The sequence below is a fragment of the Podarcis erhardii genome (assembly GCF_964252035.2).
Source record: "Podarcis erhardii genome assembly, chromosome: 14".
Lineage (NCBI taxonomy): Eukaryota > Metazoa > Chordata > Lepidosauria > Squamata > Lacertidae > Podarcis > Podarcis erhardii.
In genome coordinates this window covers 30229368-30256428 of record NC_138503.1, presented here as the reverse complement: position 1 = coordinate 30256428, position 27061 = coordinate 30229368, and the positions used below count along the sequence as shown (strand labels likewise).

General features: G+C 47.0%; 2 protein-coding genes across 2 annotated transcripts; one reads left to right on the top strand and one right to left on the bottom strand.

The window, feature by feature from the left end:
* On the bottom strand, positions 1–12254 carry UBFD1 (ubiquitin family domain containing 1). Its single transcript, XM_081840238.1, has 7 exons — positions 12119–12254; positions 11141–11416; positions 10820–11028; positions 10026–10091; positions 9742–9847; positions 7843–7925; positions 1–6655 (listed from the first exon to the last, which is right to left on the bottom strand). Exons 1-7 carry the CDS (start codon positions 12141–12143, stop codon positions 6545–6547), a joined length of 876 nt encoding a protein of 291 aa, XP_081696364.1. The 5' UTR covers positions 12144–12254; the 3' UTR covers positions 1–6544.
* A 1455-nt stretch (positions 12255–13709) lies between these two features.
* On the top strand, positions 13710–24776 carry EARS2 (glutamyl-tRNA synthetase 2, mitochondrial). The gene is made up of 9 exons (XM_081840567.1): positions 13710–13859; positions 15315–15470; positions 17038–17227; positions 18669–19141; positions 19957–20065; positions 20542–20695; positions 22246–22376; positions 22868–23003; positions 24164–24776. Exons 1-9 carry the CDS (start codon positions 13769–13771, stop codon positions 24245–24247), a joined length of 1524 nt encoding a protein of 507 aa, XP_081696693.1. The 5' UTR covers positions 13710–13768; the 3' UTR covers positions 24248–24776.
* Positions 24777–27061: the final 2285 nt, after the last annotated feature.

Here is a 27061-nt window from a genome sequence, read left to right as displayed (position 1 = left end):
TGTTCATTATCAAAGTTTAATTGACAAGACTGATTGATCTTACAGAATAGAACAAGGAGAATAATTGCCGGACAAAGTTACACTTAAAAATATTTCAGCAGTGCACGTCTAAGACTTAATGTTCACCCAGCCTCATTCATGCCTTCCTGTTCCCATAACCGGCCCTGGAAATGATAAACTGCTGCTCTGCAGAGGACCTGGGATGAGGGTGAATCAGGCTGGGCTATTTGGGATAGACACACTGCCTGCCTAGCTTCTGTCCATGCAAGGAACTGGCTAAGATTCAGAGGGCAGGCACATGATGGCGCAAGAGAAATTCACCCCAGCACAGGGCAACTCTTCACACAGGAAGGGATACTGGGGGAGATGGAAGATTTCCTGATACTGAACACCAAGATCCCAGCCCCTGAAATGCATCCATACCAGTGTTAAACAGGTCTGTGTGTACATGTGCATGCCAACCACACCCCAGCTGGCTGCTTTCACTGCTTGGGCCCTTCTTGGGCGCTCCATTTGCTTGTGAAGCTGCCCACAAGGGGTGGGCACGATGTGGGCAGGTCATTCTTGTCTGTTGGAAGGTCTGGGAGACTAGGAGGGAGGAGGGCAAGTGGTGAAAGCCTGTCCTGTAAGACCAAACAGCTAGCATGTGCCCGTGCTGGGCTAAGGGCATATTGAGGTTCCCTATGGCTGCAAGTCTGAAGGAGGAGAGTTCTCCAAATATGGCACCTTGGGTGGGAGAAATGCATTGCACAACAGAACCTAGATTTTTGGCCCTGGTTAAGAAAATGGAAAGAAAATCAACAACTCAGCAAGAGCAAGATTAGCCCTGGAACACCACCCCCGTTTCCTAGGCACCAAATGCAGAGTAATTTCCTAATCACCAGCATTACATGGGATGTTTCTGCTCCATGAGATTGAGACAAATTCCTTTCCCAACCAGAGGTCATCCAGATGTTTTAAACATCTCCCATGATGGCTAGGGCTGATTGATGCTGTAGTCCAAAACATCTGGAGTATACGTGGTTGGGGAAAGCAGGGGAAAACATGAGGATATGGTTTTTTTTTCCTCCTGGCAGTTTTTTTAAAAGAACTGAAAATCTGCCTCAAAAAGGATGGAGATCATGGGAGTGGTGAACGGAGATATGCTCCCAAGGTGGTTTTTTCATTAAAAAATACCCACAGGGGAACACCCACCCACTTCTTTGTGTCTGCTGAAGCCTTCCCTAATAAGCAGTCCAAAGCAGCACCTGTAATCTAAAGTCAAGTCCTTCGATATTTCCTTCCACTAAGAAGAGACACCTCATTTTCCACTCAGAGACACTTTAAGAAGGTACACACACAAGCAAATGTTTTCCAACAGGCTCATTAAATGATCTGAATATAACCTGCACGTAAACATGGCACCAGGGAGGCTTTTAAGCAGCGATGCTTTCAAGCTGCAGAAAGACACTCCCTCACAGAAAGGGATTGCAGTTTGGAAGCAAGCAGAGGCAAAGAATGATATCTCAGGCAGCAGGACAGGGCAGACAATGAAGGGGGAAAACAAAAACACCAGCAGCATTAGAAAGCCAGTTCTACTGAGGCCGTCCAGTTCAGCCTTCTGCATCAATGTGGCTGCCCCTCTCTTGCACAGAAACCCAATTATTGGCATGCTGGAGGAAACTCAAGTCCCCCTCTCCTAAGCACATGGGGTGCAACGAGTTGTCAGATTAGGTACTCTTCCACAAGCTGGCGCTTTCCAGCGGTTTTGGACTGCAACTACCAGCACCTACAAGGGTCAGCCACACTGCTATCGAAATGTGTTCAATTGAATAGTCATAGAATCATAGAACTGTAGAGATGGAATGCACCCCAAGGGACACCTAGTTCAACCCCCTGCAAGGAAGGAATCACAGAGGGGTACAGATACACACATGGACTGAAAAAGACACAGCAGGATGTTGTGAATACGCAGCAAGCTTGAAAAAGCTGCTTGTTCGTAGTCAGTACCTGAAGCAAGAGCTGCCTCCAGGATCAAAGGTGGAATCGTTCATAAAGGCTCAAGTGGGGCTGGAGCTGCATTCCAAATGCCTAAAGATCAGAATAAGAACTCAAGCCAAGCTGAAGCTCTAGCCCTCTCACTAGGGAATCTTGCCCGATAACCCCAAGGGTTGGCTCCAATGTTAACTGTACTCAGAGGAGGCCCATTGAAAGTAATGGACATGTGGTCTTTTGATTTCAATGGGTTTGCTCTGAGTTACAGCTGATGTTGGATACAGCGTCCCAGGTGTGTTGGGGGAGGTGGAAGGAGAGAGAAGAGGAGCCTGACAGGTTAAGAGAAAGGCACTCTGCTTATACTCAGAGGTAATTGCTTATATTTTCTTTACTTCTCAATTTCCAAGGCTTTCGTCTTGGCACTAAACACAGGTTGTGGGACTAAGTTCAATGAGGCCGTGGCTCAAACAAAGCCACAATGCAGATGTTAAAAGTTCAGATGGATCTTTAGGCTGAGTAAATCCCCTGGGCTCCGAAGGCATTAGCCCATGATGCAGATAAATTTTTGAAAAATGGTTGAGCCTTGAGGAAGACTGGAGACTAAGAATTTGTGGCTTGCTTCTAGAGAGAGAAAAAGACAACAGATGCTTGAACCTAGAAATCATTTACCTATTCCATGCAGATGTTTCACCACATCCCCAATTATGCAGACATGCCCTTCACATATAAAGACTGGAAGGCAACTGAAAGCATCAGCACATCATCTTATAAAAGGACAGACCATGTCAACCACGTTATCTGCACTTATGGCCCGTTACAAATTGTGCCTTTAGCTGCACAAATAGGAAGCACTTGGAAATTTGCAAGTACATAGTCACTTTTAAACTGCATGTTCATAGGAAAAATTTGAACCACTTTAATGTTAATTTTGGAGAGAAACCAGTCTGGCGCAAGTCCTTTGGAAACCTTCAGCTGCCCTTGTACACAAGGAAGCAAGCAACCCACTGTCAGGACTCCCATGCCATTTACTTGTATTGTTGCTCTGCCTTCTAGAGAGAAGCCATACTCCTTGAGAAGGTGGGTTGAAGCACTTGCGGGAAGGAGCTGGAGCGAACAGCCAAACAGTTTGATATTGCACATGTCAGACTCCCTTCCACTTGTCACAATTAGCCACTACCTTCAATATAAGAACATTAAGAGGAACCAGGATGCTGGATCAGGACCAAGGGGGCCCATCAAGTCCAGCCTCATGTTCTCATGGAGGCCAATCATATACCCCAAAGGGAAGCCCACAACCAGGAATTGAGAGCAACAACACTTCCCTCACTCACAATTCCCAGAAACTGATATTCACAGGCGTACTGCCACCAACTTTGGAGAGAGAACATAGCTACTGAAACCCTGAAAGTGCTCTGATGTCCCTCCTGTTCTCCTAAAGCAGGACCTCTCTAGAAAGCAGACCAAAAGAGAAAGACCAAAAGAGAGTGACCTCTTCTACCCCTGCGCCACCTGAGCATCACTCGGTATAGTCCCCCTTGTGGGGGGAAAGGGACTCCTGCTCCTAAACAGCTGCCAACAATACAGATGTAAGGCACACACCTTCTTACAGCTTCCCACTCGTCCCCTAAAGCACAGACAACCTCAATACTAGTTGTAATTATTTGTGTGGATGCATCCCGTAAGGTCACTTTCATGGAAATGGAACAGACAGGGATACATGTTTGCAGAAGACAGGTGACATTGACACCAGATCTCTAATGTTTAGAAATGCTCGCATCAAGTAGTCTTCTAATCCAGGAGGTACAGACCTGGGCCAGGGATGTTTTCAGGTGCAGCTAAAGCTCAGACTGAGGCTCACCCTCCATGCACAACAAAGGATGCTCACGATGGGCACCACAGGGATCAAAGAAAACCAGAGGCAAACGACCTTTGAATTGAACTACAGCACTAAGGAGAAGTATACCATGATAGGCAGGTAGTTAAAAGACAGCCTTCCTTCAAAGGAGCCTGGGATGAGGAAATCAGAAGGGAGAAGAGCTGTAAGTGGTACAACGTCTGCCTTGCATGCAGAAGGTTCCAAGTTCAGTCCCCAATGGCACCGCCAATTAAGGCTGGAAAGACGCTTGCCTCAAACCCTGGACAGCCACAGCCAGTGTAAATACTGAACTATATAGACCAACTGTCTGATCTGGTGAATGGAGGACAAGTCCATTGGGTTTGGCCAAAGGTTGCCCATCTAGTGCAATCCTGTTCTCAAAGCAGCTGACCAAATTCCTGTGCAAACCTCCAAGCAGGAACATGAGCGCAGCGGCCCTCTGACCACTTGTGATTCCTAGCAACTGGTATGACAGCGTCTTACGTTCCCAATGCTAAAATTGCAGCCAACCTTACTCTGTAAGTATTTATGGTTACTAGTTGCCAGTAGGAGTTATGAGTTACTAGTAGAGATGTGTAAAATAATTGGGTACCCTAACATATTCGGGGGGTGGGGTGGGGATACTGTAAAAACTTGGCATTTGAGGAAAGACTGAAAAAACTTATGCAATATTTTTCTACTACTAGGATGATGAATAAAAAGCCTTTGAAAGTAGCACTTGAAGGATTATAGTCAATTGACTGCTGCAATACTTCTTAGATTCATGAATGAAATGCAGGATAGTTAGTACTAATAGCCTTGGGTTTAGGTTTGGTAAGAAAGAATTGCATAAATTTCAATTTCTCCAAATGCCTGTTTTTTCTCCAGGAAAACATGCCCTGACCCAACCACGGCATTAACATTTGAAGTTTTATATATCTCTATTCACACACCTGGTGATGTTTAGGAGTGGGGAAATCAATCATCAAAACCAGACTGGTCACTTCCAAAAAATTAGATGGCACAGAAGTCACAATTACTTCCAAGGGTTCTTGAAATGTGCCCCCACCAGGCACAGAAAGATTTATACAATAGCTCAGCAGAAAATAAGATGGCCAACTCAACTGAACAAGGGAGGTCTATGGATGCAATTTGTCTGAGTTGTTCTTAAAAAACATGAACCCCAGGGAACTTATCCTGAATGAGCTAGGCTGGAATGTCAGTTCATTCGGGTTCAGTTCCTACCAGGATCAATGCAAATCATGATGTTAAGCCACACTCCAAGTTCACCTAGGCAAAGACTCAAGGAACACTTGCTTGGAAGATAGGGTACAAGGACACCTGAGGGTCCCCCAAGTGGGCCAAGGAACAGGGTGATGGCCAGCTACTCGCTCAGCTGAAAACATGGTATAAAGAGCACCAAACAGAAAAAACCTGTATTCTAAAGCAAATTCGTGTCTTCCACAGGCCACGCAGTGGACCAGAGTTCTGGTATAATGAACAAAAAGCAAGTGACTACCACTTTGTTCAATTTTAACCACCGTTTTATGGAAAAGTTGCTAAAACATTTGACAATGCCACTAACCTCATATTAAAGGGTGTGAAGAATGTGCTCTCTTGCTGTGGATAACAGCTGCAAACCCAGCATCTCTAGAATGCGCAGGAGAGCACATATGTTCACACAGACCAGCCGTGTCTCTTCTTTGAACACAGGGAGGGACCTCCCTTCTGAGCACATTGAGGCAGCTGTGTGACTGTACACACATTCAGAAGCCCCACTGATGCTGGGGTGATACTGGATGCGGTCTGGATGCAGAGCAAATGTTATACGTAAAACAAGAGATAACAAACCCACAAGCTAGCTGCAAAGTAATTCTCGGTAACAACAGGGATAGCCAAGAAATGCTTCTTAAGGCAGTCTAGATCCCCCTAATAATGGTAGCAGAAAGGGAGAAAGAGAGAATGGCGGAACACAGAACAGAGTAAGCAACAGTCCAGCATGGCTGCAAGCCTCCTGCATCATTAAGCTTCCTTCCTCTCAGTAACAGGCATGAAAAACTCCACTAAAGAATCATTGCCAGCATCTGAAAAAGGAGTCAAGCATCTTTGGGTTAAGAGTGAGAGTTGTCCCATTTTGCTACCAGAAAAGCTACCAGGAAACTTAAGGACAAGGAAGATATGGCTTCTGAAACCCCAAGTTTGCATACCATTTAAAAGTTTTCTTTTAGTATTAAAAAGGAGAGAGAGAAACCTACTTCTCAAGCTCCCAGTCACAAGCGCATATCTCAAACAAACCATAATGCTTGTTAATGAAGAGTTACGAAAATATCTGTCTCTTGTCCAAATCATGTAGAAAATCCTCAGCGGTGTGTCAGCGTTTTTCTCCTTGCAGAAACAGAAAACCAGAAGGGCTACTACACCTGGCACAGTTAAAGTGTATTACACACAGTGGTTTGTGAATTAAGGTTTATTGATTTCCATCATATTTGCTTTTTGTTTTTAAATATGGTTGAAGCTGGGCTGCCGAACAAAGGCTGCTGCTGCACTTTTTAAGTTAAAAATAAACTAATGGCGAGAGATCCCCACCTCTGGCGTCCTCCCAGGCCTCTTTTGAGATCGTATCGATAAGAAGTTCCAGGACGACCCATGTCCAGGCCTCTCCTAGCAGTGTCCTTAGGTTCATGTCAGTCTCCAGTGCCAGAGGTGAGCGTGCCTTCAAAAATACTGCCACTTCCCCAGCACTGTGTCCTTGATGGCATCCACGTATTGAGTAGGCACCCAATAGACCCAGTAGTAAGAGGCTTCAGTAGGACCCAGCTGGAAGGCCTGGAAGATGTGGGAAAAGAAGAACAGGAGGCTCAGGATTAAGGTCTCTCAGACTATGGCCACCTCATTTAACACTGGGACCAAGCCAGATTCAGCAGTTTCCTGAGGAGCAGCAGTTCTCTCTCAAAACATTGAATATAAGAAAAGCCTGCTGGATCAGGCCAATGGCCCATCTAGTTCAGCATTCTGTTATTCTAGTAGTGAAGCAGATGCCTCTTTTGGGAAACACACAAGCAGGATTTGAGCACAAGAGCACTCTCTCCTCCTGTGGTTTTCAGCAACTGGTATCAGACATTTTCTGTTTATACATATTCGGGTGTTCAAAGTATTTCATGTACATTATCCCCAAACCCTTGCAACAACCAAGCAATGTAGGCCATCACTAACACCAGCATCTCCATATTATAGACAAAGTAGTTGAGGCAGAGTGTATTAGCTTGCCTCCAGCAAGCCGGACACTACTTTGTTCACACACAGAGACATTATGCATTTTGCCAGCTGGGCTCAGACTTTTGAATATAAAAGCCAAATCACGGTTTGGTGCTTCGGGAATGAGCTCTGTGCTCACACACTGCGCCTCCCCCCTGCCCCAGGTGTTCTGCTTCAATTATTTACTCCTGCACTTGTGCAAACCAGTCAGCTGCTGCAACCAAACTGTACTACAACTCCCATCATGATCATCCTTCTTCACCGCTGGCCATGCGAGCTGATGGGAGTTGTAGTTCAGAAACATCCAGAGGGCCACAAACACACCCCTTGGTCCTCACTTAACACCAACTTCAGTTCTATTTGTGAGAGGAGGAAAAAGAAGGAGACGCATAAACTCTCCTTTCACGTGGCAGATAAACCAAAGAGTTAATGAGATTGTTATGTAAGTAGAGGCCCTGTGCCCCTGTGTGTTTCTGCCCACTGAAGGGAGAAGTACTTCCTCTGTAGAAAATAGAAGAGAGGCAGACAAATCACAGGAGTTCACTGAATGATGAGTCTTCTTGCAGGGTAAAAAGCAGGGAATATGATCCTCTCTATGGAGAGTGCTGCATGAAGGGTACAGAAGGAAGAAAGGCTTCTCTCTGAATTAGCCCTTATGCTGACTGCTTTTGTTCATAGGAATGTAGTCTTCTCCTGAAACCCTGGGCTTAACATCTGCAAAAGTTCAGGTGCAGTATTTGCAGAGGACCGTTCCTTACCATCATGTGATAATCCTCATGTCCTTCGATAGGTTCACTCACCACGTTCTTGATAGACCCCATGGGCAACTTTTCTGTTCTTTCTGCATTGAAAGAAAACATGTCAACTTGGGCAGGATGACATTTCACACTCTTCCTTCCAGAGCTTCTCCATCCCATCAGAATGTATGAAAAAGGAAAGGCTTTCTCAAAACTACACCAGCCTCAATACCTGATCCCAACAACCTCTCCTCTTCCAAAGAAGACCTTCCCTCCACCCCGAATGCTCTTTGCATCACTCAACTCACTGGAAGGATGGATGGATGAATAAATAAATAAATAAATAAATGGCTTTCTTCTGCTAAGACAAAAGAAATTTATAAACCCCATATGCAGCTTAATCCTTAAAGTTCTTGCTGTTTCCCTAGTTCACCCCCTAAACCATTCCTGTGGCAAGAAATCAGATAGAATTAAACAAAACAAAAGCATGGTCTGTCTGCAAGACCACACAGCGACAAAATGAGAATGCATTTCAACCTCTTATCAGCTTATTTCCTCCCTATTTGAAGCTGGTCCAAGGCCAGCATAATAGAGTGTCACATTTCACATCTTTCCTAGTCAACAGATGTGCCTTTTTGCAGAAGGAGAAGATCCCCCTGCTGAGGCACTCAGATGGTCTCTCTCTTTCCCCAATGGTAGGGCCATTTGCCAGGCAGAGATGTGAACTACCAGGTGCCTGACCCTCCCCAGGTGGGCTGCTGCAAGAACAGGTGATGGTTTAAGTGCTCCTACTGCTAAGGAGTTGGATTGGGAAAAACCAAACCCCATATAATGAAATTGGTCATTACTGCATTAGAATATTATTCAGTCATATCAGTAACCATTAAGAAGTCATAATACAGAGATTACACAACCACAGTTGTGACTGAGGCCAAAAGCACTTTGTGCCCATTAATTTCATCTGGTGAGAATTAAGCATGAGCTTAGCTGCTATTGAAACCAAATGGGACATACAACAGCTTAGTATGGGCTACACTGTGCCTGTTACTCTGTGTGAGGGTCAAAAACATCTAAACTAGTAAGTCCCAGCTTTCAATGGAAAGCAGAGTGTAGCAAAAGTATGCTGCTCCTCAACTAGCCGTGTTAAATGAAACTCAGAAATACCCATAATTTCCCACAGACTCTTTAGCCCTTTCAACTCCACGCATCATGCCTGCTCAATCCAGTTTTGCATCTAAAGAAAGCCTGGGGCTGCAAACGAGCAGGAAGTGCAGCTTACAGAGCCACTAAAACACTACACAGAGTTCAACCAGCCAGCCAGATCAACAAAATCTCTTTCTAAGGACCCTCTGTACTGCAAGTTCTGCTTTTAATGGTCCCCCACTCTGCCCAGCCCCTGTGCAATGTTCTGATATTTATGAGAACAGTGGTATATAAATAAATAAACAAAGTGCCACTGGTGCATATGTGCAGAATGCCAGCGCTCTCAATGTTTCAGCACTTTCAGAGCCTCCCTCCAGGGTGGTTCTTGGGACACAAGCAGCTCAACTCCCTACCACAAAAAGACTCCTGCACAACAGACACAAGGGGCACAGGCAGAGTATTAAACACTGAAGTGCCACAAAAGCCCTCATATATTAGGTAGGTCAACCCTTCAAGCAGGCCAAATTATTGATTGGTCAAAGATGTACAGGAAATGCGCTCTAAGGTATCTAAATCACCAATGCCTTTTCCGCTCAAGCTTCACATGAACTGTAGCATGTTTCTACCTGTTGCTCCTAAACCATCACCCGAACAGGATGACTCTACAGGCTCAGAAATCTTGCAAGGGGTCAGCTGTGAAACACTAAACATGCCATCAGTACTCCCCCAGAGATAAGTCTTCAGGTCCCCCCAAAGTATATAATTTTGAGCACCTACCTTTAGTGCCAATCCAGAGCTGATCTTGTTCGAGTTTAAAGGTGAGCCGCACTTTTCCACCCGACTTGTTGTACATGCCCGATAAAGGAACAGTTGGCAGGCGCTCCTAAGAAGTCGAGAACAGAGGTCTTCTGTGAACAACAGGAAGCTCCTGCCAGCTTTACAGCACAAAGTTAAAAAAGCCACCCTCCTCTACAGGACACAAGTGTAGGAGAGAAGGAAGAGCCCCAGAAACTGCCACTGGCTCCTATGGACCTCGACAATGATACAGCCTACTCACACACCTGGGCACCCTTGACAGAAGGCATCACATCTTCCGGTTTTCCTTTATCTAACACTTTCCTGTGTTGCTGTAACAAAGCGGAAATAAAAAATAAACATGACAAAAGCCTAGAAGATTTTCCCATCTACCTACTTGCTAACATATTGAGATTTTTAAGAATTCCAAGAAGATACACAGGCAACTAGTTACCTCTTATCTTAGCCACACAATCCAAATGCAATCAAGAAATGCATAGTATGCTGTCTATCAGTAGTTATAAATTCACACACTTCCCTAAAATTCAAGGGTTTACACCACAACTTTGGTGAAAACTATCACATTAGTAACTTTGCAAAGGAAAGCATGAGAAGGTCTCACAGAGATTCCCACCTCAAAGCTGACTAGTTGATAGCAGAATTAGCTATCGGCCAAAGCTGACAAAGGCCAAATTCAACAGGACTACCTAAAGGGCAGTACCATTTGGCTACAAAATGTTATTTATTGCTAAATTACAGTCACTGCACTGTCCGTTCCACTAAAGTTAAATAGAGTTCAAATGGCTCTTCAACCTTGGACTTGCAGATAGTTTTTAGGAAACTTGCTCTCTCAGTTATTGGAATAGTGCTCTAACCAGAAGGCTGCTGCAGGAATTATCAAGATAAGGAGCTTCAAGTTAACCTGTCAGTGAAGCACATGGACCTCAAGGTCCTTCCTTTTAACTGGTCTATGGTCAAAAGGGGTACTCCCATTTTACCTGGGAGATCCATTTACACTTTCAGTCCAAACAAGCCACCTAGGCTGGAAGTTGTAACCAACCTTTTGTCTGCAAAGGGGCTCCTTTTTGGTCTCTTCTGATTTCACTTCCTGCTGAGCAGCATCTTTCGGTGTGTTTACTGCCAAGACATCATTGATAGTTGAGCCAACCACCATTATTTTTGCTCCATTGATCACTTTGATTTCCCGTAAAGTTTTATCCTCTGGTAGAAGTCCTTTGAACATGACCTTCTGCATTGCAGGTGGAAGGCCTAGCAAAGAAGGAATCAACAGGGAAGACTTTTTAACGCAGGAATTTCTTCCAGATATGATGGGAAGGTCACGTGGTAGAATTACCTCTCCATAAAACACAGACAGCCTCACCTGTGAGTGAGTGGATTTTCTGCTTCAGGTCAGCCCCTGTGTTATCAAGTGGGAACTTCAAGTCATACTTATTTTTGTTCCAGATAATTTTTAGCTCAACCAGCTCTTTCCCAATCTCAGAATCGCCGCCATTGCTGACAGAAGCCTGTGGGTCAGGTGGATCACTTTGAGGATCATCAGTCTCCAAAGGTTTCTCAGCAGAAAGAGGATCGCTGCCATCCCTGCAGCCTAGAGGCGGATTCTCAGCTTCTGCATCCATGCTGGTGTCATCCGAATCTGCAAAGAAAGGAAACAAATGAGAACAGCCCCCTTGAGAGAGGTGGGATACACTCCTCATGCACTGTTTTGGGACAACACTCAAAATAAAAACAAAAACCCCCACCACTCCAGATTAATACTTCAGTCAGGGCTGAATTATGTCAGCGGCAGGTACAGAGTCAGCTCAAAACACTCCCAACAGGAACTATTTTCTCTTTGTTTAATAGCACTTATCCCAGTACTGGAGTGTCTCCTCCACTTGTACCCGCTTGGTGAGCAGAACCCTACTTTCCTCACTCCTATGCCTTGCAGTATTTCTCCCTACACCCCCCACCTCTGCACCCGCCCCCAGTTTTGCGGGCCCAGCCCGTCTCAGGGCTGAAGCCAGGCAGACCTCGGCGACACGCCTGGGAAACTCCCCTCCCTCGTGCCAGGGCGCCTCCCCCGAGGAAGACCCTCCGAAGCTTTCCTGGGTGGGTGGCGCTTTAGGAAAAAGTGGCTCAAGGCACGAGGCCGAGAGAGGGGAGGCAGGTGAGGGTGAACCTCCAGCCCAACCCAGCCTAGTCGCTGCCTTGAGGGGGGAGTTTGGGGCTGCCCTGGCACGGGGAGAGGGAAGGCCGGGGGTCGCCCACCCCCAAAGTGTACAGCCCAGGCCTTGCCCCTTGTTTCCCTCCGCGCGCCCCCGCCCCTGGCGGACCCCGCTCTCTCTCGCGCGCGCACCGGGGGTGGCAGAGGCGGCAGCCATGATGATTGTGTACAACCCGCCCGGGGGGGTGCCGGGAAAAGCGCCGGGCGGTCCGGATTGGCCTCCGTCGGCCTCCGTAGCCCGCCCCTTCCGCCTCGAAACCTTCGCTCGCCGGTCCGGATGTTTTGGACTACAGCTCCCGCCACCTCCTTCTCCCCAGTCAGCCAGCCAACATGGCTGTTGTGGCGGCAAGGGCTGATGGGAGTTGTAGTCCAAAAGCCCGGCAGAGGGCACGAAGTTGGCGGAGGCTGCTCCGTCGTAGCGTTGAAGTTCCACGTGGTTTGGTTTTGTAAATCGCCCAAGCTGGAAAGGCGGTGGAAAAGCCTTAAAGAAAGATACAAAAGGGAATGACGCTTTTTTTAAAAAAAGTAAAAATAAATAAATATCTTTATTTATTAAATAAATATTTGACACAGTTTTGACCACCTCCTTCTCGCTGCCGCCTCTGTCTGTTGTTGTTTTTTATATCCTGCTTTTAACCCACAGGGGGACTCAGGGTGGCTTCCACAAATAAAAACAACACAGATAAAATACAAAAAAGCTATATATATATATACATATATATATACAATCATTTAAAAGTAATTAAACTCTGACAGAATTAAAACAATATAAAAATACGTGTATTACAATACTGTACAGCTAATAAAACAGCACTATCAAAAGCCAAGTTCTCAACACGCCTCAAAAGAGCCTCAGTGGAGCAGGAGAACACAGGGCCAGCCAGCCAATAAATGGAAGCTAATCAGAATAAAGTTACTGGTCCTTTTTTTTTTTGCCACAAGACACTGGTTGCTTTTACAGCAACATAGTTACTTAGCACAGCCAGTCTCCAGGAACTCTGGCAGGGACTCTTTCCCACCCAGGACCTTTTGCATGGCAGGCAGCAGCTCTGCCTCTCAGCTAAGGTTGTCTTACCTAGAGAAGGGTGGCCCTTGGAGCTCTGCTGCAAGCCTGTCTCTTATAGGGGCAGTGGCCAACTAGGTGCAACCTCCTCTGGGAAGCCCACCCCAAGCAGGATGCAAAGGTCAGCCTTCTAGCTAATTTGCTGTGCTGCCATATACTAAAGTTTGAGATTATTGTTGCTAACTTGTCTTACTGATAATTTTATTGTTTCATATACTTTATTGTTTCTTATTTTTGTAAACTGCTTGAAGAGGTTTTCTTTTTACAATCAAGCAGTGTACACATTTTATGAAATAAATAATATAAATACACACACACGTATATAAAGAATAAATTGATTGGAACAGCTTGATCCAGGTTCTATTAGCCGAAAAACCCCGCAAAAATAATGTGTATATTAAAAATAAATCCACCCTCTCTTCCTCCCCTTAATATAGAATAGAAAAATAAATATTCTATTAAAAATTTAAAATAAAAGATAAAATAAAAAGTAAAACTGATAGTATTTGGTCCCACTTCGGCGTTGCCCCATTTCGGCGGATGCAGCGAGGACGTTGTTTCTTTAAGTCTGGCTCCGCCCCTTGTTCCTGTCGGAAACTGAATGACCGACGGAATGTGGCCAATGGGGCGCGGAGGGCGGGGCCTTGTGTTAGACCACGTGCGCTTCTGCAGCTGCCTATTGAGTCTACAGCTGGGAGGCCGCTGCTGTCGCCGCTGCCATGGGACTGGGCGCTGCAGCGGTGGGGGATGCCTTGCGAGGCGCAGTCCGGGGGTCCGGCGTGCGGGTGAGGTTCGCGCCCAGCCCCACAGGTGAGCTGCCCCGGAGCCACGCGGAGCTCCTCGCCTTGCTGCCGAAGCCGCGGGGACTTCCTTGGGCCGCTGCCTGACACGATTAGGATTGTGCTGCCTTCCCGGGCAGTTTGCAAAAGCGATTCTCCAAATCGGATATTGTTATCATATTTTTTTAAAATACGTGTTTGCTGGTTTGCTGAAACTACAGCTGTAAAAAGTCAATAGGATGTGAAGAGAAATAAAAAGAGAACAAACCCCGCAGCTGTAACTGTGCCATCATAATCAACAACAAAGGGATAGTCTGAAACAGGTTTAAGAGAACCCATCAGGGGAAAGGCAAATAACCCATTCCATAGCGATGCATGAGTCGTTGGAGGTTTGTGTAATACACTATTGTTGGTTATAAATGGGAACCACGCTATGTCAAAATGATTATGCATAGCCATATAACAAGTATTAATAGGTATCAATTCATTTTTTTACCTGCCCTTCACACTTAAGGTCCCAGGATGGGTTACAGCATTCAAACTATATTAAAAACAACTTACAGTCATTAAAAAAATAAGGTCTCCCAAGATACTAGGCCTCTGACCCCTACACACTTACTCATTGAGTTATAATTAACTACCAATGGTGGGATCTAGTAAGCTTCATGAATCATGAGTTGTGCAGGCCTAATTGAATGCCTCTTGGTTTTTATTACTGTCCTTGGAGCTGAGATGCCGCTGTTATGCCCTTGGTGTGGGATGAACAAAAACAAAGGGGGGTTTGTCAAAAGTGTCTCAGTAGAAATCAGAGTAGATCATGGAAGCCTGAAGTATGCTTAACCTTGTGGTTGAAGGTCCCTGAACCCAGTTGAAGTTGGATATGTAGGGATAGCACAAGAATTGCCCAGGTGCATGGATCAGACCGAAAACCTATCTTATTCAGCCTTCCCCAACCTGGTGATCTCCATATAGCTTGCCTCGCAACTGCCATCATAACAGTGCTGGTTGCAGAAGGTGGAAATTCTATTCCATCACAGCTGCATCCAAAAAAGGCCAAGTGCATGTTTCTGGGAAGCTCATAAAGGTGCCTTCCTTTGTTAATCAGAGGTAGACTGCTCTTGAACACGGAGTTCCATTTCAGCTGTCATCGTTAACATCTCTCAGCACACCTTTTCTCCCTACTTTTGCCTATTCCTCTTTTAAAAGTTAACTAAGTAAACAGTTGCCTCTTTTTCTTGGGGCTGTGATATGCATTGCACGTTCTGAACCAGCCAGCCTGAATTCTAATATTATTTTGAGAAGGAAGGTAGTTTTCAACTGCTTGTACATTTTAAACCGTTCACTTCTCTCCTGCTCATGTAATTGGAAGTGGAATGACTCTTGATGTGGAGGTTCTCTTTTCAGCTAGAACAGCAAACAGCCTCTGATTATAGCACCAGAGTTGTGCCTCATGTACCTTGTTCTTCCTTTTCTACGTGCTGTGCAGGGTTCCTGCACCTAGGTGGCCTGCGGACTGCTTTGTACAACTACATTTTTGCCAAGAAACACCAAGGGAGTTTCATCCTCAGACTGGAGGACACAGACCAAAGCCGGGTGGTGCCCGGGGCTGCTGAAGGCATAGAAGATATGCTGGAATGGGCAGGTAATTCTGCTTGCCCACACATGCATGCAGTTCAAGCTCTAACACAGGGGCCAAACAGTGTGTGGGGTTGCGTGCTTTGCCAGGTTTCCTCAGGGAAGCAGTGCAAGATGATCAGATCCTCAATAATAATAATGCAGGGCTACCTTCAGATGTCTTCCCAAGGTTGTATAGTTAGTTATCTTCTTGACATCTGATGGGAGGGCGTTCCACAGGGTGGGTGCCACTACTGAGAAGGCCCTCTGTCTGGCTCCTTGTAACTTCACTTCTCACAGTGAGGGCCCTCGGAGCTGGGTCTCGGTGACCAGGCTGGATGATGGGGGTGGAGATGCTTCTTCTGGTATACAGGGCTGAGGCCGTTTAGGGTTTTAAAGGTCAGCACCAGCATTTTGGATTGTGTTCAGAAATGTACTGGGAGCCAATGTAGGTCTCTTTGTTCTTGGTTTTTCTGTCTTATCCAGGGAGTGGGGAAATAGAAAATATTCCAGCCCCCTCCTCTCGCCACCCCCGCTTTTCTTTCCCAGCATCATCATAAACCACCTTGGAGAACAGGACAGCTGCCCCATCACTCACAGCAAGTTATCTACCCTCCCTGATGCTTAACCTCATAGAAAGGGGTTCAGACTCCCCCCTCCTTGTTTCTTTGCTTACTTTCAAAAAAAACGAAGCAAAACACAATCTCCAAGTCAGCTGCCTTGGCCTCAAGGAAACAAATTTATTTGCTGATGGTGAGTTATCCACCACACTTTAGACACATGTGACTTCTGTCCAGCAAGCAAAGAGTTGTACATCTGACACTCTGTGTTCAGTAATTAGATGGCTCCCTCCCACACTTGATTTGTTTTTCCACCTGCATAATGTGCATTTTCTTTGTTATAATTTTTCTGTTTGGAAAGTTGGGATTTGCAAGATCCAAAAAGGGAGAGGGTTGATTGCTCTGGCCTTCTCTCCCTGTGGCTGCACTCTCACAGGTGCCTAACTCACCTGCCTACTTCTTGATGCTTTTGTCACTGGGGTGCCCACAAGAATGCCTGCCCTTTTATGCTACTGGCTATCTTCCTCTAACTCTTGCTACAGGCATTTCCATCAGAAAAGCCTTGTTTAAAAGGGGTTTGCAGCTGGGCTGCAGCACAGTCCAGTGAGTTGGGATTTAAGTGACCTGGGAATGGGGATTTATTTAAAATCAGGGGAGCAGATAATGAGTCACCACTTCTTCACCTGATAAAATCATCATGTGATTATGGGATGTGGGGACTTCAAGCCTCCCTGGGATTTAAATGATCTGAGTCACTGTAAGACTATCTCTGTCTGCACTTTTCTAAACTTGCACTCGAGTTCCCCCAGAGGTGTCGGAAGGGGGGTGCGGTGGGTGCAGTCTGCCCTGGGTGTCATGACTGAGGGGGGTGACAAAATGGCAGGCGAGTGGGCGGCACACCTTGCGCCTGGCGGCAACAGCTCTTAGCCATCCTCAGCAATTTCCAAGTGGTCCACAGGAGGGCAGGGTGGACCACGTTTGGGATCCCTTTGCTCTTGATTGCTTCTGAAGAGCTGTCCCTGCCTCCCCTTGCAGGCATCCCACCTGAGGAGAGCCCTCGCCGGGGTGGCCCAGCAGCCCCGTACCAGCAATCCCAGCGACTCAGCCTATACAGGGAAGCCGCAGAGCTGCTTCTGGAGAAGGGGGCTGCCTACCGCTGCTTTTGCACCCCCCAGCGCCTGGAGCTGCTGAGGAAAGAGGCTCTGAGGAACCGGCAGACGCCACGGTAAGGATCAGGTGGAGGTTAGACCTGGGTGTGCTCTCTGCGTGGCTGCTGACGCAACCTGGGTCCTGCTCAGCCGCAGGATTGCTACACGTCTCTCTGCCTTTGACAATTCTGCGTTCTTCCAAGGAGAGTCCTGAATGCTGGTGGGATGGGGGCTGACGTTTGGCTGATGGGGAATCAGGAGGCAGGGCTGGGTGAGTCCAAAGAATTGTCCGTGTGGGGCTCTGTGGACTTTGGGCCTTGACCCAGCATGCTTACAATCAGGAATGGCCTTGATGGCCAGGAAAGGCCAGTGTTTTCCTTATCAGGCTTATCGGCTTCAGAGGCCTGTTTCTCAATCTCCAGCAGTATCTGGAACAATAGAGCAAGGACCTTTGCCTAATGTGTTGCAGGGAGCTGGACTAATTCTGTGAATCTAAGAGGGAAGGAGAGAGAAGCACTGGCTGTGGCCTGACGCCCCCTCCCCAAATTTCCTTAGTATATGTTCCTTGCTCTGTTGCTACTGTGGAGAAGGGCTTGGGAGATCTTTTGCTATGGCTGCTTGTGGGCAACAATTTATCCTGCTCAGAGTGAGAACTTGGAGGGTTTGGGGGCAGGGGCAAAATGTGTTAAATCAAAAGCCACAGAGTACAGGTTCTCTTTGTGGGAGAGACAGAGAGGGAAAGAGTCAGCAGCCATAATTGAAAAGGGGATGATGGGAACTATCGCTAAGACCATCTGTTTGTCTTCTTTTTTCTTTTTCTTATGTTTATATCCCACCTTTCCTCCAAGGAGCTTAAAGTGGCATACAGATTTTCCCTTTCCTCGTATTATCCTTACAAACAACCCTGTGAGGTAGGCCAGGCTGAGAGGCAGTGACTGGCCCAGGGGCCCCCCATTGAGCTTCATGGCTGAGTGGGGATTTGAACCCCAGTCTCCCAGGTCTTAGTTCAACACACTAACCACTACACCACACTGGCTCTGTTTGAAACAAATCTGTTTGAACGATTTGCTTGTTTTTACCTAGGTATTTTGTTAAATTGGAAATACAGGGTTTTTGTAGCTGTAATTTTCCTTGTTTAGTCGTTTATTGTACCTGTTTTGTGACTTTTTAACGTTGTTTTTCTCTTATTTTCATTCCTTTGTTCCCCACCCCGGGATTGAAAATACTGTGGGCTATAAATACTGCAAATGAATAATAAAAAAAATCAACAGGCAGGGAGTTCCTAAGTGCCAATGTGCAACCCCTGTAAAAGTACAAGTTCTGGAGACACATTTCCTGCCTCCATCAAAGGCAGGGTGGTCCGGTCAGCTGGGATTCTGGGTTTCTCAAAGCCTTGAAGTTTTGTGTTGGTTCAGTTGAATTAGAACCAGCGGCTTAGGTTATAGATGAAGCCTGCTGCTGCTGCTGCTGCTGTTGTTTCTTCAGATGTGATTCCTAACCCTGCCCCTCTCCTTACAGATATGACAACAGGTGCCGCCACCTGAGCCCCAAGCAGGTGGCCGAGAAGGTGTCTCAGGGCATTGACTCTGTCATGCGCTTCCGCCTGGAGGAGAACTCGGAACCCTTCTGCGACCTGATCCACGGCTGGAGCAAGCACGTTGTTGCCAGCATCGAAGGGGATCCGGTGATCCTGAAGAGCGATGGCTTCCCCACCTACCACCTGGCCAACGTGGTGGATGACCACGTCATGGGGATCAGCCATGTCCTGCGGGGGGCAGAGTGGCTCATCTCCACCTCCAAGCACCTCCTCCTCTACAGGGCCTTTGGCTGGGACCCACCTCAATTTGGCCACCTCCCTTTGCTCCTGAACAAAGACGGCAGCAAGCTTTCCAAGAGGCAGGGGGACATCTTTGTGGAGCAGCTTGCGCAGGATGGCTGGTTTCCCGAAGCCCTGCTGGACATCATGACAAATTGTGGCTCTGGGTTTGCAGGTAATGAGGCTGTAGCCCTCAACACCCCAGCAGGCTGGCTCAGTTGGTGTGAATTCTCTGCTTGTATTTGAATCCTGCTCATAAAATTATGGGTGTCCCGCTTTTCCACCTTGTCTTGGCAAATGACTGTGTTCAGTGGAGTCTCTCCTGGAGCTGGTCCCTCCTTAGTAGGTAGTCCCTGGGCTTCCTGAGGCCTCCCGGGACATTTTCTGCTTAGCCCATCACTGGAATCCTAGAGTTGTATGCCATCGATTCCAGTGGGTCCCAAAATGGGGTACAGTTGGATTACCTGGGCAAGGCTGGTGCCAAATGTGGAAATAATTATCATCAATGTTGATGAATAAATTAAATTAAAGGGGACCCCTGACCATTAGGTCCAGTCATGACCGACTCTGTGGTTGCGGCGCTCATTTCGCTTTATTGGCCGAGAGAGCCGGCGTACAGCTTCCGGGTCATGTGGCCAGCATGACTAAGCTGCTTCTGGTGAACCAGAGCAGCGCACGGAAACGCCGTTTACCTTCCCACCAGAGCAGTACCTATTTATCTACTTGCACGTTGACGTGCTTTCGAACTGCTAGGTTGGCAGGAGCAGGGACCGAGCAACGGGAGCTCACCCCATCGCTGGGATTCGAACCGCCGACCTTCTGATCGGCAAGTCCTAGGCTCTGTGGTTTAACCCACAGCGCCCTATACATATCAATAAATTCTTGTTGGAGCATGTTTTTGTCATGTATTCTTCTACACATTTCCATTCTTGTTTGAGATTTTAATTAATCTAATCAAAATCTAATCGGACCTCTTGGTTTCATTTGCAGATAACCGGATGGGCAGGACGTTGAAGGAGCTGATTGAGGAGTTCAACGTGAGCAGGATCGAAAGGCACTCAGCTCTGCTGGATCTTGAGAAGCTGTCTGAGTTCAACAGGTGGAGGAACCAGAGGGGCGGGGTAGCACCAGCTTCCATGCATTTCCTGGTTGGCTGTTGATCTGTGGGCTGTTTATCCCCTGTGGGGAGGTCTACATCTGCTGAGCATCACCTTTTGGTCCCCTTCCCTGTTCCCTTCCTTGGAGTCCAGTCCCCCTCCAGCTCAGGGGGTCTCTTCTGCCACCTCCTTGAAGTCAGGCTGCATTCAGGGAAGAAAAAGCAAGATGTCACATAGGGTGCAAACAGGCATCGCTGAGAAACTGAGGAAGTGTATCCCTAAAAGGTCATCCCACTCCTTATAGCTCAGCCGGTTAAAGCATGCTGCTGACACTGTCAAGGCTGCAGGTTCAATACCCATGTGGATATTCTAGCTGCATATTCTAGTACTGCAGGGGGATGGATTAAATGCTCCTCAGGTCCTTTCCAACTCTTCACTTGTATGATGCTATGAAGTGTCTTTGTGTGTGTGTGCACAGGATCCACCTGACCCGTCGGATTGAAGATGACCTGCAACGGCAAGAGCTGGTGGCAGAGGTGCAGGCCTCTGTGGAGGAGACCTACGGGAGCCAGGTGGTAGACCGGGAGGTCCTTGAGAAGGGCTATGTGGAGCAGGTGCTGCTGCTTAGAATGGTAAGTCAGGCAAAGAGGGTGTGTGTGTCTGTGCACAAGTGTGCCTGCCTCTTTACTTTCTTGTTTTTTTTTTTTATTAAATAAACTGCCAACATAACGAAAGGAAAGAAAACAAAGGCCCTAAATTTTAACACCGCAAAGCGTCACATCCTGGGAGCACAAAAGATACAGCACGTCTCCAAAGGGATAACGAAGTGTTAACTCAGACATAGATTTCCTTTACAAATAATAATGATATATAAAAATAAGAGTGTCCTCCACCTGTGAGTGTCATCATTATGAAATAACACAGGCTTAAATGAGCCAGATGGTTTCCACTGGTGGCACTGAGTGACTGGGTGCCTCAATATTTGCATAAGAAATACTATTACAGTGGTGCCTCGCAAGACGAAAAGAATCCGTTCCGCGATTCTCTTCGTCTAGCGTTTTTTTCGTCTTGCGAAGCAAGCCCATTGACGGCTTAGCGGATTAGTGCTATTAGCGGCTTTTAGCGGATAAGCGGATAAGCGGCTTAGCGGCTTAGAAAAAGGGGGGGGGGGAAGGGGAAAAAACCCGCAGGAACTCGTAAGACATTTTCGTCTTGCGAAGCAAGCCCATAGAAAATTCGTTTTGCGAAGCACCTCCAAAACGGAAAACCCTTTCGTCTAGCGGGTTTTCCGTCTTGCGAGGCATTCGTCTTGCGGGGCACCACTGTACAGTGGTACCTCGGGTTAAGTACTTAATGCATTCTGCAGGTCTGTTCTTAACCTGAAATTGTTCTTAACCTGAGGTACCACTTTAGCTAATGGGGCCTACTGCTGCTGCTGCGCTGCTGGAGCACGATTTCTGTTCTCATCCTGAAGCAAAGTTCTTAACCCGAGGTACTATTTCTGGGTTAGCGGAGTCTGTAACCTGAAGCGTCTGTAACCTGAGGTACCACTGTACTATTATTAATTGAGTTTATATACCACCTTATACCTGGAGATCTCAGGGCAGTTCACAGAAAAGATCACAACATATACAGTGGTACCTCAAGTTACAAACGCCTCAGGTTACATACGCTTTAGGTTACAAACTCCACTAACCTGGAAGAGTTACCTTGAGTTGAGAACTTTGCCCAGGATGAGAATGGAAAACATGTGCCGGCGGCACAGCAGCAGCAAGAGGCCCCATTAGCGAAATCACGCCTCTTGTTAAGAACAGTTTCAGGTTAAGAACAGACCTCCGGAAAGAATTAAGTTTGTAACTAGAGGTACCACTGTATAATCAAAATAAAAACAACAACCCAATAACACACACCCAGAAAAGAGCCACATTTTAGAAGGCTATAGGATGTCAAACAGATCAACCAAAGGCCTGGTTAAAAAGGAACATTTTTGCCTGGAGCCTAAAGGTGTATAATGAAGGTGCCAGGTGAACTTCATGCTATATATGTTTCCTAGCTGGAAACTCTTCGACTTTAAGGTAAGAAGGTGCCGTGGGGCAGGGAGAGATGTGGTGTTGGGGTGGGGGCTCCAGCCAGGGGAACTGATCTGCCTGTCTCTCTGAACCTCAGTGGTCCTTCCCCCCAGGGTCACATAAGCCGCCTCAAGGACTTGGTGTCACCCAAGTATTCTTTCTTGTGGATCCGGCCCTCCGTGCCTCACGAGGAGCTGCAAACCATTTCAGCAGAGGCAGACAAAATAGGAAGGCTGGTTCTCAGGTGAGTTGCCCTGGACCTTGCTTGTTGTTGTTTTTTAACCCATTGGGATGTTGCAACCACCCAGAGGTCTGGCCTCCTCCACCTTCCTCCTCACCTGAGTGACAGCAGGTACTTTCCATGCTGGAGTAAGCACGTGTTTTCAGCCAGTCTCCCTCATATGGTAAATAAACAGTAGAACCTTACATTATCTCAGCTGGTAGAATATGAAACTCTTAATCACAGGGTTGTGGATTTGAGTCCCACATTAGGCAAAAGATGGCCCATATTGGGCATTGCAGGGGGTTGGACTAGATGACCCTCGTGGTCCCTTCCAAGTCTACAATTCTATGACTCTTGCCACATGAAGGGTCTTCTGCAAGTGAAACAACCTGCCCTGCAAAATGGATACGATAAATCACTTGGCAGTAGCTTTTCCAAGTGAAAACTGAGCCACAGTTTAGAAAAACGAGTTTAAAGTAATATCCTTTCTTCTTCTTCTTCTCTTCCCAAAGGTTGCTGGAACAGCCGGTGGCTGCTCTGACCCCAGAGGAGCTGGGCAAAGACCTGAGGCGGCTGCAGGAGCAGATAAGTGGGACCCAATACAGTGGCATGATGAGACTTCTCCGCTTGGCCCTCAGTGGCCAGAAGGTAAATTTCCCCGGGCCCCACTTCCCAAATCTCATCATCTGAACTGCTCTGTTTTGAAAGCCAATAGCTGGCTTGGCTCTGCTAATGGACCTCAGTGGTAGTTGCTGCATCTCTTTAAAATAATCGAAAGAGCCATCCTGGTAGACTCGAGGTATTTTGGACTACAACTCCCATCAGCCCTAGCCATATCATGTTGGGGCCGATGGGAGTTGTAGTCCAAAACATAGAGGGCGCCAAATTGACAAAGGCTGACCTAAAATTATTTGGGCCTCGTTTTCAGCAAATCAGCGGCTTATAACAATAAAAACACGTGAAATCAGTTAACACGGATGGACCATTTCTGACAATTAATAATGAAAAAGTATGAGCAAAAACCCACAGGTCAAGCTAGAGCTAGAATAAAACCAAGACTAAGGATGGATAGCTCAGTTGGTTAGAGCATGGTGCTGACAATGTCAAAGTTGCAGGTTTCATTCAGGGACAGCTGCATATTCCTGCATTGCGGGGGATTGGACTAGACGATCCTCTGGGTCCCTTCCAACTCTATGATTCTGTGAGCCCTCCCCACACCCCAAGCATGCCCTGATCAGCAAGTCTTTACTTGGCGCCTGAATGGCAACATGAAGATGCCAGCTAAACACCTAATACAGGTTGCCAGTTTTTTAAATGTTGTTCCATTTATTGGGCAGCACTGAAATCATAGGAAGCTGCTTTCAGATGTCTTCTAAAAGTCACATACTTGTTTATTTCCTTGACATCTGGTGGGAAGGTGTTCCACAGGGCGGGCACCACCACCAAGAAGGCCCTATGCCTGGTTCCCTGTAAGCTCACTTCTTCCAGTGTGGGAACCGCCAGAAGGCCCTCGGAGCTGGACCTCAGTATCCGGGCTGAACGATGGAGGTGGAGACGGCCCTTCAGGTATACTGGGCCAATGTTGTTTACTCAGGAGGAGTGGTGGTACTGTAGCTACAAAGGTTGTAGAGCACTCCGTCAATGGAATTGTGGTATTAATATGGAAGAGGGAGTGCTGTAATGGAGGCCTCTCAGACTCTAGCTTCCACAGAGCTTCAGGAGCTCCGGTTTTCAAGTAGGGAGGTGTTCCTTGCCGGTTAGCAGGGGCTCCCCCTCCCTTTCTGGAGTAACCTCCCTGTCCATTTCAGGAAGGACCCAGCGTTGCTGAGATGATGGTCTCCTTGGGGCCCAGAGAGGCCAGCGCACGGATCCAGAGAGCCCTTTGCAGCTGACCTGTTGAAGCAAAACAGCCAACCAAACTTTCAATAGAGCTTGCATGTCAAGCCTTCCACAAAGCTCAGACACCTTCCTGTGGACTGCAGAGCATCCCACAGCCACGGACTTGACCCCTTCTCTCTCTCTCTTTAAAAGTGCTCTGGGGTTGGCAGCCTGGCATTGGCACTGAGACCCTAAGGGGATTTCCGGTTCTAGTTGAGTCTGACGTGGCATTAATAAAGAAAGCAAAAACACTGGCTGGAGGTCAAAGTGCTGCTGTGATCGCTTTCCACATGGCCTCGCAGCCATTGTCACCCTGCTGGGCATTCCTTCAGGGCTGGGGAGCAGCCTCAACCTTGGAAGCCACAGGAGAGTGAGCCAAACCGAAAGTCCAGTTCCATAGAATTCAAAGGGTATTTTTATTGCATTACAATCTCAGAGATAATTAATTGCAGTAGATTGGACTAGATGATCCTTGGGGACTTTCCCCACTCTACAATTCTCTGGTTCTATGAAAAGGAGCAATAAAATACAATTGAAAATCAATATGAATCTTTAATGTGACGTTTGCACCATCATCAGCCATAAATCCACAGAGATGTGTGGTCCTGCTGGGTGTTACAGCATCTCCTGTGCTCAGCCTAGTCTCTCTGCCCAGGGCTGGAATAACCATTAAGCAAAATAAGCATGTGCTTAGGGCATCAAGGGAAGGAGGACACCATAGGAATTCCCCCTTGGACCATATGGTGCAGCTGAACACAAACATCATTTCTACAACTATGCAAAAATAAACATGACTTTCCATCTTACTGTAGTTTTTGTTTCATTTCAAAAAGTAAAAATTTATTTTACAGTTTATTATTGTTTATATTTTGAATTAGATATACGTGGGGGCACCAAAATCTTTTCATGGCATAGGGCCTCCAAAGGTCTTTGCCCCTCTGAGCACCATTTTGGGATGTCTTTCCAGAACAAGGGTTGTGCCCTCCGCAGACATCCCTATATGAGCAACCTTGAATGGCTCAGACTGCGACCCTTTGTGGTGGAGGAAGGTGACTCTTCCAAGGAACGTGTGGCTACAGGCTGGCTTGGAAGGTAAGCAAGCAGTGGGGGGGCCTGGGAAGCAGAGCTCAGTCTATCAGCTCTGCTGTGGCAGCTCCCACCAGGCCGCCTCTCCCCTCCGCTGTCTCCTGGGGAGACTGCCATTCCGGCAGACTGCCTCAGTGCAAGAGAGATGTGGAGCAAGGCCCATTGCATCTTGCTAAATGCCCTGCTTGCTAAAAGCAGAGACTATGGTTTTCCCAGTAGTGATGTATGGAAGTGAGAGCTGGACTCTAAAGAAGGCTGAGCGCCGAAGAATTGATGCTTTTGAATTATGGTGTTGGAGGAGACTCTTGAGAGTCCCATGGACTGCAAGAAGATCAAATCTCTCCATTCTTAAGGAAATCAGCCCTGAATGCTCAGATCCTGAAGCTGAGGCTCCAATACTTTGGCCACCTCATGAGAAGAGAAGACTCCCTGGAAAAGACCCTGATGTTGGGAAAGATGGAGACGGGGACGACAGAAGACGAGATGGTTGGATAGTGTTCTCGAAGCTACAAACATGAGTCTGACCAAACTGCGGGAGGCAGTGAAAGACAGGAGTGTCTGGCGTGCTCTGGTCCATGGGGTCACGAAGAGTCGGACACGACTAAATGACTAAACAACAACAACAACAATAACAAATGCCCAGCAATGATGCACCTCCTGTCCCTGAGCTGGGCCAGCTGGTCATTACAGGAACAACTGTCTATAAGTTGGTCCCTGAGTTTTGATTTTCTTCCACCCTCCCTGTCCCTTTCCCCTTGCTTGTCCTGTCATTTCTCTTAAGATTGTAGACCTGAGGGTAGGGATTGTCAGGCCTTTTTGGCTGAAGAATAGGGCACAAAACAAATAATAGATAAGATGACCCAGGCAGAGTCCTAAGGCCAGTCATGTTGGGGGTGGGGTGGGGAACAGTATGCTAAATCACTCCCCTTTTATCTTTAATAGATTTGGCCATTGTCTTTGATACTTCTCTATTTCAGTCCACTATTCTCTTCTGGCTGGGGTATCCCAGTTCTCTCTAGATTAGGGTGGCCCAGCTAAGTGAGGTGCTGGGCTTTGGGAAAGCAGTGCAAGGGCTTGGAGGGTGCATGCACCGCCCAGACCACCCACTGGACTACCCCACTCTAGATTAAGGTGGCTGTCCTGGTGCCCCCTCCAGATGTTGTTGGACTATTCCCCCTGACCACTGGCCAGTGTTGGCTGTGAGGCTGATGAGAACTGGCCCCCACCCCCAGGTCATAGAGCAGTGGTTCTGAAAGTGAGTGTTACAACCCCCTGGGGGCAGTGGAGATACCTAGCAGCGCACCAAGTGGGATGTGTGTCAATGACTATCTGACTTTGAAAAACAGGTATCGCAGTGCGAGACTGGCTTCATTATTATCAGATAATGGAGGCTTATAAATTGGACAAGAAAATTGGATTCCAGGTGGAAAAATCAAAATTAGAAACAGAATTGTTAGAACCCAAAACTAAGATTTTTGTCAAAGATGTATAACATGCTGCTGAAATGGAACACCCAGGATGAAACGGTGAAGTCTGCTATGATTAAATGGGCACAGGATGTTGGACATAACATTATGTTTGCTGACTGGGAACAGTTATGGACCACCGGTTTGAAATTTACGGCCTGTAATGCCTTAAGAGAGAATATAATGAAAATGATATATAGGTGGTACATAACCCCAGTCAAGCTTGCAAAAATTTATCACTTGCCCGATAACAAATGTTGGAAATGTAAAGAGACT

Coding starts and splice junctions, on each gene's coding strand:
- UBFD1 (XM_081840238.1), bottom strand. CDS start 12,143: ATGGCTGCCGCCTCTGCCACCCCCG. Junction 10,092..10,819: donor AGCCCCTTTGCAGACAAAAG/GTTGGTTACAAC, acceptor GCTTTGTTACAG/CAACACAGGAAAGTGTTAGA. Junction 9,848..10,025: donor CTTCTGTCAAGGGTGCCCAG/GTGTGTGAGTAG, acceptor TCGACTTCTTAG/GAGCGCCTGCCAACTGTTCC.
- EARS2 (XM_081840567.1), top strand. CDS start 13,769: ATGGGACTGGGCGCTGCAGCGGTGGGGGATGCCTTGCGAGGCGCAGTC. Junction 17,228..18,668: donor AGGAACCGGCAGACGCCACG/GTAAGGATCAGG, acceptor CTCTCCTTACAG/ATATGACAACAGGTGCCGCC. Junction 22,377..22,867: donor ATAGGAAGGCTGGTTCTCAG/GTGAGTTGCCCT, acceptor CTCTTCCCAAAG/GTTGCTGGAACAGCCGGTGG.